The sequence below is a fragment of the Gavia stellata genome, chromosome 7, assembly GCF_030936135.1.
Source record: "Gavia stellata isolate bGavSte3 chromosome 7, bGavSte3.hap2, whole genome shotgun sequence".
Taxonomy (NCBI): Eukaryota; Metazoa; Chordata; class Aves; order Gaviiformes; family Gaviidae; genus Gavia; species Gavia stellata.
In genome coordinates, this window is record NC_082600.1 from 35,793,709 (window position 1) to 35,810,540 (window position 16,832).

Consider the following 16,832-nt stretch of genomic DNA (forward strand, 5'->3'; position numbering starts at 1 on the left):
GTTTTGCCTCTTACGAATTGCAAGAGATTGCCATATGGTCCGGTATAGGTCATGTACACAACTGTGATCCAGTAGAGGAAAGGCAAACTCCCAACCCCCCTACTGCTGTTTCAGAAAGGAACAGACAGGAGGAAGTAGGAGTGAGAACAGATTTCTGGATAGATTGGTAGGCAGCGGGGTGAATTCTTAGCGCTTCCCACCAGAAGTTTATTCTAATAGGCATCGGGTTTTAACCATGTCATTGCTGCTTGGGAAGCTGGAACATGAGGAACAAGAGTAAATGCATAAATAAATAGACTTACAGGACTAATTTCAAATTAAAATGATAAAAGTATTTATTTCATATCTGAAACTGTGATGCTGTGATGCTCTCAGCTTCTAGTTTTGTGAAGTTAATCGTGGCTTGATTATGGCTATTTTTTTCAAATGTTATATACAACTGAATGTAAGCAATACTGGCTATATCTGGAAAACACTACTGTAGCAGTATCCTGACTGAATGAGACTTTCCTGAGAGTCACATCTGGTGGTGGAAGTGTGTGTATAATAGATCTACGGTGATTGAAATATGTCAAATGCAACAGAAAATTTTTCTTGGTTTCTGGGTCTCTTAAAGCAAAGGGGTAATTTTGTCTATTTGTTCCCATACTGTACAGAAGGAACAAATGGATTTTTATGTTGGACAAATGGCTACGTTAGCAGTCATCAGTTTCAGACTGATTTTAAACCAGAGTTAAAGCAGTAAGCAAAACAAACAAAAAAGTAAACTATTTAGAATTAAAATTTGTGTATGGACTAGAGAACAACTTTTATAGCTTTCCTCTGGATTAAAGATTAATTTATATATAAATCCCCCCCCCCCTTCCCCCCGAATAGTTTAGGTAAGTCTTTAAATAATGGTGTAAATCTGCATTTCTAATGATGAAGTATGGTTTTGGGCTGCCACTGAAAGGGATAGTTTGCATTGGCCTTAGATCTGAAGGGCACATGACTGCAGGCGATTTGGGGCACTGATCTTTCAGAACAATCTTTTGGGGATGATGGATTTTCTGTTTCGGTTGCACAACCAGCTCACTTCACAGTTGCATACTGGTTTGAGTTAACACAAAGGAAGTAGCAGAATTGTGCCCCCAAGTCTGGAGGAGAAGAAAGGGGTAGGGATTCAGGCTGGATTTAGGTGAGTAGGTTTAGTTGCCTTCCCATTATCCCACAGAATGAAATAATTTTTGCTGCAGACTCTGAATCACTGGTAGAACTCTACATGTATGACTGTTTAGACATCTCTTATGAATAAAAGCTTGCAATTAATAAGGAGCTCAGAAAATGAGAGATGTATGTAGCATTTATGTGCTATGCATAGTATACTGTACTCCTATCGTATAACTGTTCAATGGAGCATTGCCCTTTAATTTGTCTCTTGGAGATGCATCGTCTGTCTCTGTCAAAATGCTTGCATGAGTGTAATCTGGAAGCTGTTTTTCTTCTGAGTGCCAGTGTACTGGAACCCAGTGCTTAAAGCTTGAAATTCATGGATTTTGTATTTCCTTGCATTCTCAACAGATACTGAATAACCTTCTGTAAATAATGATCCTTATTAAAGGGTGAATAGCTGCAAAACTTGAAGGGTTTTCATGTGTTTTTTTTTTTCTTCCTCCTCTTTTGAAGAGGGGAGATTTGTATTTCCTCTCCCTTATGTGCTTAGCATAATAACTAAAAAAAAAAAAAAGTGGTAACAAGCAACAGTGTTTCACGATGCCAGTAGTACTGCAGTTGGAAAATGTCTTGTACCAGTAAATTGACTAGTCTCAATTAAAATTTAGTCTCCATTACAAGTAGTTAGTATAGTCACTTCTTTGATTTTTGTTATTGCTTAAAATGAATAGATGTTTCCGAGCAGAAGAGGCTCAGTTGTCAAATGGATTTTTCTAGGTTGTTCTTAAAGGCTATTTTTCTATTTTAAAACTTTTTTGGGGTGATACTTCCTTGAATATTGGTGACTGTGCATCAGTGAAGATGAGCTGATGAATCACTTCAGACAAATCACATTTGTTTGGTATATATTAAACTTCTTTCAAATAGAGGTTACTATAACTCCTTTCCAATAAAAAGCTCCAGACTGAGTACTTTTAACCCTTGCTGAGTCTTATTACAGTTTGCATTTGGACTTCTAAATTCATACAGTCGGACTACAATCTTTAGTGTTACTTTATTGTAAAACTATTGTTTTATGAATATAAAAGTTTGGCCAGATACACTGTATCAATGTTTTAATCTGCAGCAAGGTAGTGCTCATTTCTTTTATCTCCGTATTGAAAATACTAGGGTTTACATGGATTAATGATACCAAAATTAAAAGCTACATGCAGGTTGCATGTGCTTATAATTGATTCTCATATTGTGATGTATTTTCAGTTGTATTTCTTGAAAATTGTGGTTTCTCTGCATCTCAGTTTTCACCACATTGCGGGATAAACTTTTTGCAGTGTTCAGAATATCTCTTCTGTGCTACCAGAGTTAATCCCCTTGCGTCTTCTGGAATTGAGAGGGCTTTCCGTTTGTGTATTCAGTCATTACATAAAGGAAATTCAATCTGTTTTGTTAGCGTGTATTTAGTAAAGCGCAGTTTACAAAGAGGGCCAAAACCTCTTGCAGTAAGAATTTAGAGAAAGAAAGTTCACATTTCATGGGAGGAAGAAAATTATTCATAACTCTGTTACATTTGGTGCTCATCATTCCACACTCCTGAAGCCAAAGAAAGGAAAATTTAAGACTTAAGTTACGTTGATCCTGCAGAAAGAGATCAAATGTGCCAAACTTTGTGACTTAAATCCTAGGTGCTCATCTTGCTAGTTGTGCCTTAATCTCAAAATACATATATAATGTAGAGAAGCAGTCAAGCTCCAACTGAGCTGTAACATGATTGACCCCTTCTTTTCATGATCCATACAGACTTATCTGAATGAGAATTCGGCAACAGATGCTGGGGGTGAAGCAAACACTCATACATGTGTTCAGACACTGCTCTGGAACTTGTGTTGAAGTATCATATCTACAGAACCACTTTGAGCATTAAGAGATAGCCTTGTGACCAACATCAGTCATTTACTGATTAAGGTAGGATAATTGTTCTGGATTGAAGTTAACCTTTCTTCTGGATTATTTTTGATTCACATCAGCTTCCCAGAGTTGATCACTGCAAAGTTGCAGAAGCAGTGGAGAAAGTGCATGGCAGGAATAAATGATCAGGGCAAGAAAAGGATGGAGAGTGAGTGCTTCTGGCAACAGTGCCTAATCATATTACTTTAAAGTGCTTATAACAATAATAGTAGTGCAGGTATGAAAGTTGCCTTGGATTTGTTAGTAGTAGATAATGTAGAATTGTCAGTAGTTTTGTATTCTCTCACCAGTCTCTGTTAAAGGACCTCCTGAAATCAGGCTGCAGAAAGTGGTTACAGGAAAGATAAGAAATCTGATTGCTGCGCATTTTCATCTCTCTCTGCTTACTCACTGTGGAAATGCTTCTTCGAACCTTTCTTCCCACTCCTTCATGATCCCTAGCAGTTTTCCACCTATGTTGCTTAGAACTATTAATATGATAGAGATTGTAATACGATAGCTTGTACTTGCTGGAAATTACTTAACCCGTATACAGTTAAAAAGGAAAAATTTCAGTATTTTACTGTGTTTTTTTCATTGGAACCAATCTAACCAAATTTTTCCTAGTTTAGATTTAGCTACAAGATTTTATACTTCCCTTTTAATGCAGAAAAAAATCAGTGCATTATAGAAAGCCATAGCATAAGAATTGAATGCTGAACAGTGATATGCTTTGTGATTATGCTTGTCTTATACAGTTAAACCCAAATATTTGTGTTTGTGCTGCATGCATTGAAGAAGGGCACCCAGTTTTTCCTCATGTGTCTGTTTCTTGTTTGGGAGAAGGAGATGCTGTTTTCTCTCTCTCTCCTATTCCTCTTCCCCCCCCCCCCCTTTTATTTTTAATGTTATTTACTTGGTAGGGAAAAATTTACGCAAGCCCTATTCCTGCCCCCCCCGCGCCTCCCACCCTCCTACCCCCCCCAATCTTTTCATGTCACTGACTTTTGAAACATCTGTTACTTGAGTTCTGGCATTTTTAGCTACCATTTCTTCCCCTTAAATAACTCTTGGGCAATCTTTTCTTTTTTGTGCTTCCTAAAGAAACAACTGTGTCAGCTGTTTTTCTTTAAACATCAGCTTTTTATGTGGAATAGTCAATACTGTTTTTTTTTACTCAGTCTTTTGTGAAAATGCGTCAAGTAGATGGTTGTGTTGAGTACCGGTCACACAACAACACTTCCCAGTCAACATATGGGTGAAGAAAACAAGGATGAACTTCTTTAATCATCAGGTAGTTAAAATTGCAGAGTGACGGTTCTAGAATCTTTTGACTCAAACAATCACTTCTCTCTTGATTTTTCTTTTAGTCAGTAAGTTTTTAAAAATAATGGTAAGTCTTTAATAACACTGGGAGGAATGGATAAAAATTACAGCTAAATTAATTCTGTCTAGGAATTACTGCATGACTAGGGAATATTCTTTTTTCCCTTCAGACACAATAACTTTTTGATGTTTGAGCAACCAAATTCAAGAAGCAGAGGCCTCAAAAACACTATTGTACATCCTGTATGTAAAGCTCATATGGGATGCATGCATTACCGATGTTGGGTTGTGAACTAAGTCTACAGAATTCTGTCAGATGAACTTTTATGATACAGCTAGTACTTTAGGCTTAAATTCCTAAATAGTGGAAAAATTTGGCTCAAAAATTAGAGATTATTTGTTAGCATCACTAAAGAAGTTATTTGTCATATGTTATTGGTCTTTTGACCTCACTTTTCAGGATGCATAATCAAATGCTGATTGCTTTTCTTTAGCTAGTAAAGCAGTTAATGACTTCTGGTTTATTGGGATTATTTGGACAGTCTCATTGCAGATGAAAGTACTCAAAATTCATTGTTATTTATAATAAGGGAAAATTATTTGTAATTTTTGCTGTTTTAATAGTAGACCCTGTGCTTGGGATATGAATAGAGAAGGTCCTTCTGTTGCTGGAATAAGAGCGAAAGTTCATAACGGAACACAGGGGTACAAATGAAACAGCCAAATTTAGATTCCTGTTTCTTGAGTTTGATCTTCACCATCTACAGCTATTTGTCCATTCCACCAGTTTAATGTCTCCTTATATTTATTGACTATATAATGTTGTCTTCTGTCTCTCTAAGCAGAGAGAGATATTTAATTTTCTGTTTGTATTTCTTCAATTATGCAGTCAGGATTCATTTTTCAGTGCTGTTAAATACAAGAACACAAATATTTGTGGAACGACTTAATGTTTATCTTAGTAAGATTTTTCAATTTTGTACTTCATAGTAAATTTTATAAACTATTTTATTATACCATATTTTGTGTAATAGAAGTGGCAAATAGCCACTTAAAATATTTTTAGGGTGGATAGCAATCTGTTTTGTCTAGTAAAACTGTGCAACATAGATGTCAGAGCTGCACCAAAAAAAATCTGCCTAGTTGTTCCTACATGACATTTTTGTGTCATAGATTGACTGGAGCAGAAAGAACTTTCTTTTACTCCTTGCTTGGATTCTGCTGTCTAAAAACTGTTTTGAGCTTGCATTGTGTCATGTTGCACTTGCTTTCTTGATACTCTAATCATATACTTTGTGCAGTTTGACTTCGCTGTCTCCAGCACCCTTTTCAGAACTTCCTCCTCCTTATGGTCAAGTCCCACTCCAGACCCCTAACTTCTAATGATACTAATGGTTTTGAAAAGTCCAAAGAGGAAGCAACGAGATGTAATCATAACACTAAATCATCTCATGATCTCAGTGTTGTAACGCCTTGTTTAGGACTTTGTCATTGCCAAAACAAGGAAAATGTAGCTGGTGGATCCCTTTTCAGTTGCTGAGTAGACTGAGACATTCAGTGATTATTGTAGGAGTTCTCTTGACTAGCTATCATTTATGAAGTGTGAATGTATTCTTACTTTGTTTTGTTGCATTTTTTGGCGGGGGGGGATGCATGTATACTTTTTATTCTTTTTCTGTGCAGTTGGTTACAAGTTCCTAAACTTTTCTTCTGGAACAGCAGCAAATAATACAACTTAAATAATTTTCCTTTTGAACTGAGAGGCCTTTCAGTGTGCGGTTTTGCTCTATGTTATGTTCATGCATGACCCATTTATTCATTACAGCTTTTTGTAGAAACTTGTGAAAAGTCTTACTTTAGCAGTAGATGGAGCAGGGAATGTAGTTACACGAGGCTTAGTTACACTTCTTTGAGTCACTATTAATTTTCCTATGTTCTCTGACCTTAGGACTTGTGAATCACTTATTTCTATGTTTGAGACTGCTAGCTAGGATGCTAATTATTACCAAGATTATCAAACATAGATCATACAGTTATATATCGGCTATGTAGGTCACATTGTTCATGGTGACGTATTGCAAATATGAAGGGCATACCATTAAAACATTTTGTATAATCTTGTTAAACTTTTGTTTTCTCTCCTTTGATGGATTATTGTAATAGAAATCTTTGCATGTGTCTTTCACTTGTCTGTCTCAGTTTATTTCCTCTATCCCAAATATTCGTGGTTTGTTAAAACTACAAAAAGACTGATTCAAACCACAAAGTGTGGTGCTGCATAGCGAGGGAATGGTAGCTTCCTTTCGGTCACTGAACATAGACCTTTAAAGCAGATCTGTAAGTTCACAAGCTATCTTCCTTAAGGCTCGTTCAGATTTTCTTTTTTTACTCTGATTTTGGTGCTATTTATTAAGCATTTTGCAGTTTGGCTTGTAGTCTTTCTGTTTTGTTAGTGTGGACATTTATGATTTGTCCATTTGTGTGTGTTTGAAACATCCTTTTTGACTTTTGTTGTTCTCTTATTATGTTAAAAATAGCAATTTAGCATTAGGGACTTTACTGGAATGTAATTTACTTTGCAAGATCACTTTCATATGGGCAGGTTAAAGTCCTTGAAAAGCCACATCAGTGTAAATGTTGAGATAAGCTTTAGATTTAACAACACCACCAAATGATGTTACACTTTTAATTCACATAGTTTTAAAACACTATTGCTTATACAACATTCATTAGCAATCTCACAGCTCAACAAGGCAGAGGAAGATTATTTTTATAAGTGTGGATATGCTTTATTTGGTTTCAGGTTGTGTTCCTTTTCTGTGCAGGCTGAGTGGGAAATGCATGCCAGGAATGCTCTGGACCTTTTATAAATTTGTTTTAATGTGACAAGATTAAAATTTAAATTTTGTGGTTGCCTACCTAATACCAAGTGTTGCTTGAGGTAAGTAAACTCAGTGGGACTGATGCTTTTTTCTTCCATAAATGTATTGCCAAAAGATTAAGAATATGTAGCAGCTCACCAGCTAAGCTCTGTATACCAACATGCACTCAGGTCTCTATTGAATTACGCTGATACAGATGGTCCCTCTCCCAAAGAGTGTATAGTCCAGGACAAGCTGAAAGAAATTCAGACATAGTAAACACAAAATCCGAGACAATGTTTTCTGCTGTGTTAGAGAAAGCATAGTGGGGTCTACTTGGTTTGTCCTTTATTTTTGCTAAATAAGTTCTTAGGTGTGTTAGGAGGAGAATAATAGCTTTTTGGACATCTGTGGAGCACTAATCTTAAATGCAAGGAGCAGTGGAATAAAAAGTACACAGGTGCTTGTTTGAAACTAATGTATATTCAGTACAGCCTGTCATACCTTCTTACAGTAGCTATAATTATTCATAAGGAATCTTACTATGGTCTTCTTTCAATGTATTAGTTACCTTTATCTTATTTTAGCGGTCAAGAACTTTTATTGCAAAATGACTTGTTGATTAATGCATTCACATCTCCTCTTAACAGGGTCCCCAGAGTCTTGCCATCCTTAATCTTGATGGCTAGATGACTAATAGCTTTGACTATGAGGGTGATCTAATTGTACTTGCATGCTTGTGTGAAGCTCAGGGACTTTGTGAGTATGTAAGACTGGAGGAAGATGGCCCTGAGAAAAGAAAGAATTCTGATTTGCCCAGATATAACTATTACCTCAAAAACTTTCCTTAAATTATGTATCATAAACTATACTAATCATTGCTATTCCAAGGAAAATAAAAGGCACAACTGAATCTGTAATCTTCATTTGAAAAAAAAATAAAAATAAAATATTTCCTTCTAGACTGGATGGAAGTTGTTTGACGACATTTACTGGAAGTGTCAAGTTGTCTTTGTTTCAGTGGAATCTGCCTTAAGCTACAAACTTGTGCTTGTCCTAAGTTTGCTGAAGTGCCGGAGAAAATTAAAAGCATGTCTTCCATCGTTTCTTTAGATGTTCCTCTGGTTTTGCAAGGTTGGAAAGAAATGGAAACTTTTCTTATCTAAAAAATTAACTCTTTTTCTTGTTTTATTTGTGGGCCTTTTCATCTTTATCTACATGTTTCCATGCTAAGCAAGTCACAATTAATACATGGCATCAGTACCCAATAGCTTGATTGCTACTTGATAAGAAACAAGTAGTGATTTCACAAAATTAGAAGAGGTACAGACAGTTCTGTGCAATAAATGGAGTGAAGAGAGTCCTCTGGATCTTCAGAAATTCTGGGGTAAGGAGGAAGAAAAAACTATGAGAATACATAGAGAGAGGAGAAACCAGGCTGGGATGAAGGGTGGATATTTCTGAAGTTCTTGGATGTCAGCCTGTAAGAATGAGGCAAATTTAGGGTTTTCTGGAGGAAGCCCATTAAACTTTGGGGGCACACGAGCAGCAGGACCTTACCACTCAAATTCTGTTAATCTGCCTAAAATTGGATGGAATTTAATCCAGGAGTCTCTGGTACCAGCAGTCCTCTGTTGTTAAGCAGGCAGCTGTGGAGGTCATTGAAAAGCATCCTCCATGTCTGGCTCATTTCACCAACTCTTACAAAGGGGAACCACATACTATATACTGTTCTTTTAGTTCTGCTACATGTGTCCAAAATCTGTGGAACCATCTTTGAATGTTAATTTGGTTCTTTTTAACTTCTGTGGGGAATGGGTAGAAAGAAAAATAAGCTTGTTTGAATTTATTTGCTTGTGTATTTGATATCAGATGCAATTTTCTAAGTAATACCCCTTGACCAGATGGTGTTACAAAATCCATACTATTACAAAAACTTAGGCCTCTAGAAGGCAGTTTCTTTAAAAGAGGTGGAACCCAAGTATGTGTTGTGATATCCTTCTAGTCTGCTAAATTATTACTTCATTTAACCAATTCTCATGGATGATGTACAGAAGTAATAGAAATTAGCTACAATTATTAAACAAGAGGAGGTGCTGTCGAGCAAGGCTAAAATGTTATTCACAGAAGTGTCAAATACCTACTTTATGTGTAATTTTCATGGTTTTCAAATCTTTTTAACAGCTTCTCCATTCATCATGTGCTCTTGTGCTTTGCAAAAGCTCTTGCGGTAGTAGCTGTTCTTCCTTGCAGCATTGGTTACTTTACGCGTTCACAAATCTTAAGTTGTCTGTATTCAAATAGGAATGTGGCACTAGTGCTACTATTCTTTTAAACATTTTTTTTTTCTGATGTTGTGTCCAAGAGAGCACTTCGTAACAGCAATATACTGTTTTGATGGTTTCCAGTTCTGGACGCTTATTCATTTGTGTCTCATTTTCCCTTTTGAATTGTAGGTGCACTGTCAAACACCTTGTTTTACAAGCCTCGCCTGCTGAATAATAATTGTGTAATCAAGTATTTTTGGCTCTTTCAGGATACCACTTATCCCCTCCTTACGTAATACAGTTTCCCACGTAGCTTTTTCCTTCTGCCATTTTGGGTTCAAGCCATTTTGCTCGGTAGTTCAGGTTTCTGTAAGTAGATTTTTTTTTAATGTTGTTCAAGCAGGAATGACCCATTCAGGTTTTTTGGTAAAGTCCAAAGCTCTTCATCTGTAAATCAGTGTGGGTATCAGTTTCCTAAATGTAACAGCATTTGTCTGTAGTTCCTTCTGGAAATCCATGTCTTCTCTTGCTAAGCTCCTCACAAAAATAAATTTCTTAGGCATAGTAGCCACACATCGTTGCTGTACCTGTCTTTACTGTGAAGAATACCTTTTGCCTTTCTCTTAAAGGAGAAAATCTGCAAAGTTTTGCCTTCTACCAGCATAATAGTTTGGTGTATATTCTGATTTGCTGGTATAATTTTGAGAGGAGAAAGGTAACAGTCATGTCAGGCAGAGCCTCATATAGTAATTGTTATTATGGCAAAAAATACATATACAGCAGTTTCCTTTTCATAAAAATTAATAGCCTGTGTAGTCATATGTTTTCTTGATGTAAATTATGTCTTCTTTAGTACTCGTGCTATATTTGCATCTCCTTCTGTTGTAGATAAGTCATTAATGTTTTGTGCCAGTGGCAGTCATTCTCTAAACCTTTATGTATCATCAGCAGTGTACCAGTATGTTCATGTGATACTGGTGAAATTAGTTATTTTTTTCTAAAATGAGCCAATACTTAACAAATGTTTTCTGCAAGTAAAATAGACTTCAGCTCAGTGGTTTGGTATTACCTTTTGGTACTCTGGGCATGCATGTATTCATGAGCACTTCTCTAGCTGGGAATTGTAAAATCTTCTACTAAGCTATTTGGATAATAAGAACCGTAAAAAGCCAAGTGTGGTTCATGTATGCTCTTTGGGTGAGGCTACAAACACTTAAGTATATTGCACCAGAAGTTGAAGGGGTTAAAGTATGTGTGTAAAGTGCCAGTCAAAGGTAAAGAGCCTTGATCCATGACCAGTTCACATTCGGAGATCAGCCTGCAGTTGTTACTTGCATGCCAGCAAAGATAGTTTAATTTCATAGCGGAGTGTGTCATGATTTTTCAGAATGCTCTTTTTTTTTTCCCTTAGCTTTGTCAGAAGCGTTTAAACAGCAGTTGTGCATAGTGACAACTCTTACTTTGACGTATCATGAATTCTCATCAATTAACCCATATTAGTTCTATTTATAAAGTTGTATTTTATTGAAATCGCTGTACTTTGAGATACGATATTAAATAAAAGAAAGAATCATAGAATAATTGAGGTTGGAAGGGACCTCTGGAGGTCGTCTTTCCCACCCCTCCTGCTCAAGGAGGGCCACCTAAAGCACGTTACCCAGGACTATGTACAGGCGGCTTTTGAATATCTCCAAGGTTGGAGACTCCACAACTTCTCTGGGCAACCTATGTCAGTGCTCAGGCAACCTCACAGTGAAAAAGTCATTCCTGATGTTCAAATGGACCCTCCTGTGTTTCAGTATGTGCCCATTGCCTCTTGTCCTGTCACTGGGTACCACTGAAAAGAGCCAGTCTCTGTCCTCTTCACACCCTCCCTTCAGGTATCTATGTACGTTGATAAGATAGCCCAGAGTCTTCTCTTCTCCAGGCTAAACAGCCCCAGCTTTCTCAGCCTTCCCTCATATGACAGATGCTCCAGTCCCATAATCACCTTAGTGTCCTTTGCTGGACTCCCTCCAGGAGCTCCACATCACTCTTGTACTGGGGAGCCCAGCACTTGACACAGCACTCCAGGTGTGGCCTCACCAGTGCTGAGTAGAGGGGAAGGATCACTGCCCTGGAGATGCCGGCAGTGTTTCTCCTAATGCAGGCCAGGACACCACTGGCCTTCTTTGCTGCAGGGGCACGTTGCTGGCTTATGTTCAACTTGGTGTCCACCTGAAACCTGAGGTCCTTTTCTGCAAATCTGTTTTCCAGCTTTGAAAGAAACCATAATGCTAAATATTTTTACCAAAGCGAAGAGTGTCAGTTTCTTGTATGGTTCAGTTTATAATTCCACTTGAAGATCCAGGTTTCTCAATGGTGATGGTCGTAGCTTTATAGTTCCAAAAAAACAATTTGCAGTTGCAGTTCAGTTGTCTTAACAAACATTTCTGAGATCACACTGTTATTATTTTTCAGTCCTATATTAAAATAGAAATGTGCAAGATGCAATGCAAGTAAAAGAATCTTAATACTTAATATGAATCTAGGAGAGGGAAGATTTGCATACTGTTGAAACTGGGTTAAAATAAATGTAATGCAACAAGATAGCTGCTTTTTTTTTCCTCCTTCAACATCTCTTCCCCTTTTTCTCTGGGAAAAATATTTTGGCAGGAAATTCTTAACCTTCACTCTCTTTTGGATCGCTAATGGAAGAAAGGACAAATGTTGTAACAATATTTGGTATCTTTAATTGGCTTGATATTATGCATAAGAAATACCCTGAATTATCAAAATAGTTTATTTTTTACAAAAAAAGCCATAGTGATGAAATTACAATTGTGTTCCTCCCCCTAGCCACCAAAAGCAGGATTGTTCATTAGTTGCTCAGCTGAAGATCCCAGGCTGTCAAGGTCAGTGGAGTGCTTCCCAGGCTTGAACAGTTTGGTCATTCAGGTCATAAGTCAGTTTGGGCCCAAGAGCATTACAATGATAAAAACACACAGCTTTTGGAGGGAGGAGAGAGTCTTTAAAACCTGTGGTCAGATTTTAGTGCCTGAGGTTCTTAAAATAAAGTTGATGGCAGGCAAGGACTGTAAGTCTTCTACCTTTCCTGTCCACTTACAGTTTGTAGCCCTTTGTTTCTGCACCCTAATGCTTTCTCAGGCTTCTTAGTTCACCCCACTCCAGCTTTTGATTTTGGTACAAGACTCATCTTCATTTGCTAATATTTTTAGAATTAAACTTTACACAGCATGCTATGCTATCTTAAAAATACTTCATTTCAAGTTTAATAGGTATACTGTTCAGACACATGCTGTACTCTTCAGTAGCTCTTAACTACCAGGGGGAAATAACACTGTAGATAACCTTTTTTTTTTTTTCTTTGTGCTTCATCACAATTTATAGCTCACTGTAATCAGTGTAAGAATACTGAACTCTCATCTCCTTACCTGAGGCACTCAGCTGTTGGAGGGAAGATCTGTTTCCAGAGTTGTTAGGAATTGATATTGGATTCTGGTGTGGTTGTCCCCAGTCTTCACCAGTGCTCAGCACTGACTCTTGGGAAGCAGTATGCTCCTATGGACAGAATCCTATTTAGCTTTTCCTGTAAACCTTGGTCTGTGTCAAGTGTTTCCAGTGGCCACAACCAAAATCAGGGGGTCTCAGGAAAGGTTGGATGTGATACAATAGGTTTGGGCCTGCTGTTGCAATACTGCTCTTCATGCTATGTTTCACGTACTTGTTGTAGCTCTAGTGTAAGGTTTCATAAGAGCAATGCTTAACTGATTGCCCTGTTTGTTTGTTTTTCTTTTGTTTAGTTATTCCTGATAGAGCTGCTAAACATGCAAGAGTAGGTAAAAACATTAGGCTGTAGGGCTGGTGCCGGAAAACACTGGAGCCTTGTCTGCCCTTTTTCCCCACAGCTAAACTGTACCGGCAGTTTAGCAATTTGTTCCGAAATTCCCAAAAGGAGATGGGGCTATAACACTTAGAGATACAAGACATCTGGGTCGTTTCGATACCACCAGTAGTGTGACAGGCAGAAGATTCTGGAAATGGAAATCACTATGTCCTGCTGCTGCTTTGTGACTAATTGCAAAGCAACTTATATTGTTACTAAAAATAGCTATTGTTACTGATTGCGAGTTCCTTTAAAATATAAAAAATAATATTAAAAAACAACCAACAACAACAAAACCACAAAACTAAGCAATCTCTTCATAGTCTTTGGCATTGTTGCAAGTATAGTAATGCATTTCTCTAGTTAATTTACAGGGTGGTTGTCTGGAAAAAGTTTTGTTTCAATTTAAGAGGTTATTCATTAAATATTACCTGTTGGGGAATTTTATTTTGGCTCTTGCACTAATGCAGTGGATTTGACAGTAGTTTCTAAAATATTTGAAAGGATAAATGTTGTTCAAAACAGTTTAGAAAACATAGAAGCAAAACACAAGATTCTTAGCTAGACCAGACTAGGCATCTTAGTATAGGGAAGGGGGGAAAAAGCCCAACACTGGCAGAAAAATTCTGGCAAATGGAAGTATCTAAGCCATTGTGGTATGACATGTGTCCTCCATCTTTGCTTCTCTTTAGCAATTCTTGAAAAGAAAATGGATATGGAGTGTAAACTTTCATTTAAAAAAAAATAATTCAAGCTGTTATAGTTCAGGTTTTCTCCTGTAGCCCAAGTGAAGTTCTGTGATATCCCTGAATGATGATTAACTGAACTCTTGCTGCAGTCTGTTGGTATACAAAAGAAAGCTCTAATATTCAGATTTACAACCAAATTTATAGAATGAACAACTTTTGAAGCTAAATTTGTGGTTCTCTTGAATGGAGAATAGCAAAGAGTGTGTAGGTTTAACCAGTTGGTGCATCCTATTTCTTACTGTTTCAGACGAAAGTCCCAGTCTCCTCAGTTTCTGTCAGAAGAGGTTCTTCACCTGAGAGAACTGAGATAAAGAGACTACCTGTGTCTGAAACATATAACTACAATCTGAACTTATCTCTGAGTGGAATACAGTGATAGAGACCAATGAATGATTCAACTTTCAGTAATATTATTAAGCATCAAGATATAGCCATTTTTATTTGCAGACATTAGAATTTACAGATGCATACAATGAAGGATTGGATTTTCCTTGATTATATTTGTCTGCTGTGTGGGAAGAGTTACTAAAAGATGTTGGTGCAGAAATGGTGAGAAACATTGCCTGAACTGTCATTTTGACTATGAGGTTTAGGGGGAGGAGGCGACTGGTTTTTTGCTTGGAGGGGGCAAACAAAGTCTCTATAAACAAATTTGCTTGTCTATAAGCTAAAATTGGATAGTCTTGTTTTATTTCCCATTTTGCAAACCGTTACATGTTTAAGCTTTAGATGCTTGCAGCAAAGTTCTTTTTTATGTATACATAAAGTGACTCATATGTGTGAATCGTGTGTGTGTGAGAATGTAATATATTAATTACGCAAAAAAGCCTACCTTCAGTTATTTTGGGACATTTGGGGGAAAAAAAATAAAGCAGTGATCATTTTAAAATAAAACAGTTTGGTGAATGGTTATATCACAAATAATTTTGTAAAGAAGGAACAACTTTGTCCTCTTCTAATATTTCCTGTTCAGTCCTTAAATTTGACATCACTAATGCTAAGTGGCATAAATACTTAAACCCTCAGTCAGAAAATTGTTGCGAAAGATATCAAGAAGCTTACTTCTTTTAAAGTGTTGGAATGTTCATTCATGGACTATTACATTCATGAAGTAAACCATACTTCGAATGTCGGATCTTACAAAATCCTTGGTAAACCATGGGGTTTTCCAACTGATGTAGCAGCAAATTCATAACCAAAACTAAAACGTGTCATTTAATTTAAAAGAAATAAATAAAAGCTGAGAGAGAGAAATCATCACCAAAACCTCTTTTTTCCAAGACTTTGAGAAAGTAATTTGGCTTTTAAGTAATGAAGTGATAACCATTTGTTTATTTTATAAAAATGCTAAATGATGGAAAAAGCTGCTAAATTGTAAAATGCAAGTAATTTTCCACACACTGAGAATACAGGAGAGAACCAGCTAGTACACACTGCAAATATTAGGTTTTAAGTAGCCATAACTGGTTCTGTTGTCGAACCCCACAGCCTGTATGTCCTGAGCTACCCTTGCAAAGGACAGGTTATGTGCGTGGGGAGGAGGGAGGGAGGGATGAAAGGAAGTGGGATTTCTGGCTAGAAGCCTGTCCTTGTTTAGATTTCAGTGGCAGAAGGCCTGACCTCTTTCTGCTTTCTTGTTCTATTTTCTGTGCAATTTCATGGTGGCTGACTGGCTTCATTATTAGTCTAAAATAAATCAGGAGTTGATTCTTACTCTCTTCCCATCCCTGACTTTCTCTAGCTAGATCACTGACTCTAAAGTTTTTAGAAGAATATCAGTTTTGACTCTGAGGGACTATATTGCCCAGTTAAGTTTCTTTACAAGGAGTCGCATGTAAGCTCCAAGAAGTCCTAATGAAGGCATAAAAGTACAGAGGAGCATTTTTCAGAGGGTCTTCTTAGACTGGTTTCTTCTGGACTGTTATGGAAGGACTGAAACGGCACGATGTTAATTGCCGTAATCCTGGTTGTGGGTTTGTTGTGTTGTTTTGGTTTGTTTTTTAACTAGACTTAGCTGGTTTGCGTTTATGGAAAACTAATTTCTTCTTTTGCATCTCTTCCAGTAATAGTTATGCACGAGTGCGAGCTGTGGTGATGACCCGGGATGACTCAAGTGGTGGATGGTTACCACTTGGAGGGGGTGGACTAAGCTGTGTCACAGTCTTCAAAGTCATTCCCCAGGAAGAGAATAGCTGTGCTGATTTTCTTATCCATGGAGAACGACTCAGGGATAAAACGGTAACAATTTACATCCGTTTAATGTTCCTATTAAAACTACATAGGACCTAAGAATAGATGTTTGCTTATTGTTGCTTGTAGACTGGAAAGTAAATTTATAGTCTCAGTTTAATGCTGTTGCTGAGCTTTTATCCATATCAATGATTATATACCTAAAGAGCCAGTTATTTATTTGTTCTAGGTGTAATACCATGCATTTCTAGAACTAAGCATGTTGATTTTTTACAAACTTTAAAACATGTTTTTTTTAATGGAGATTTCCATCCATTTGGAGAAACATTTTGTTACTCAGGTTTTTTTTCCAAGGGAGGGTTAAAGTTGTATCTTCTTGTTAACCTGTTTATGCACTAATGATACTGTGTTTATTAGGAGTGTTGGAAAATGAGATAACTTGTTAAAAAACACAAAA

The 16,832-nt window shown here is 37.0% G+C and overlaps 1 protein-coding gene across 1 annotated transcript in view; it reads left to right on the top strand.

Moving 5' to 3' along the window:
• The window catches only part of SPRED1 (sprouty related EVH1 domain containing 1), a 60,115-nt gene that overhangs the window by 19,117 nt on the left and 24,166 nt on the right, over positions 1-16,832 (top strand). The window contains exon 2 of the mRNA XM_059819589.1: positions 16,249-16,423. Coding sequence (XP_059675572.1) covers positions 16,249-16,423 — 175 coding nt within the window. The remainder of the gene's footprint in view (positions 1-16,248; positions 16,424-16,832) is intronic.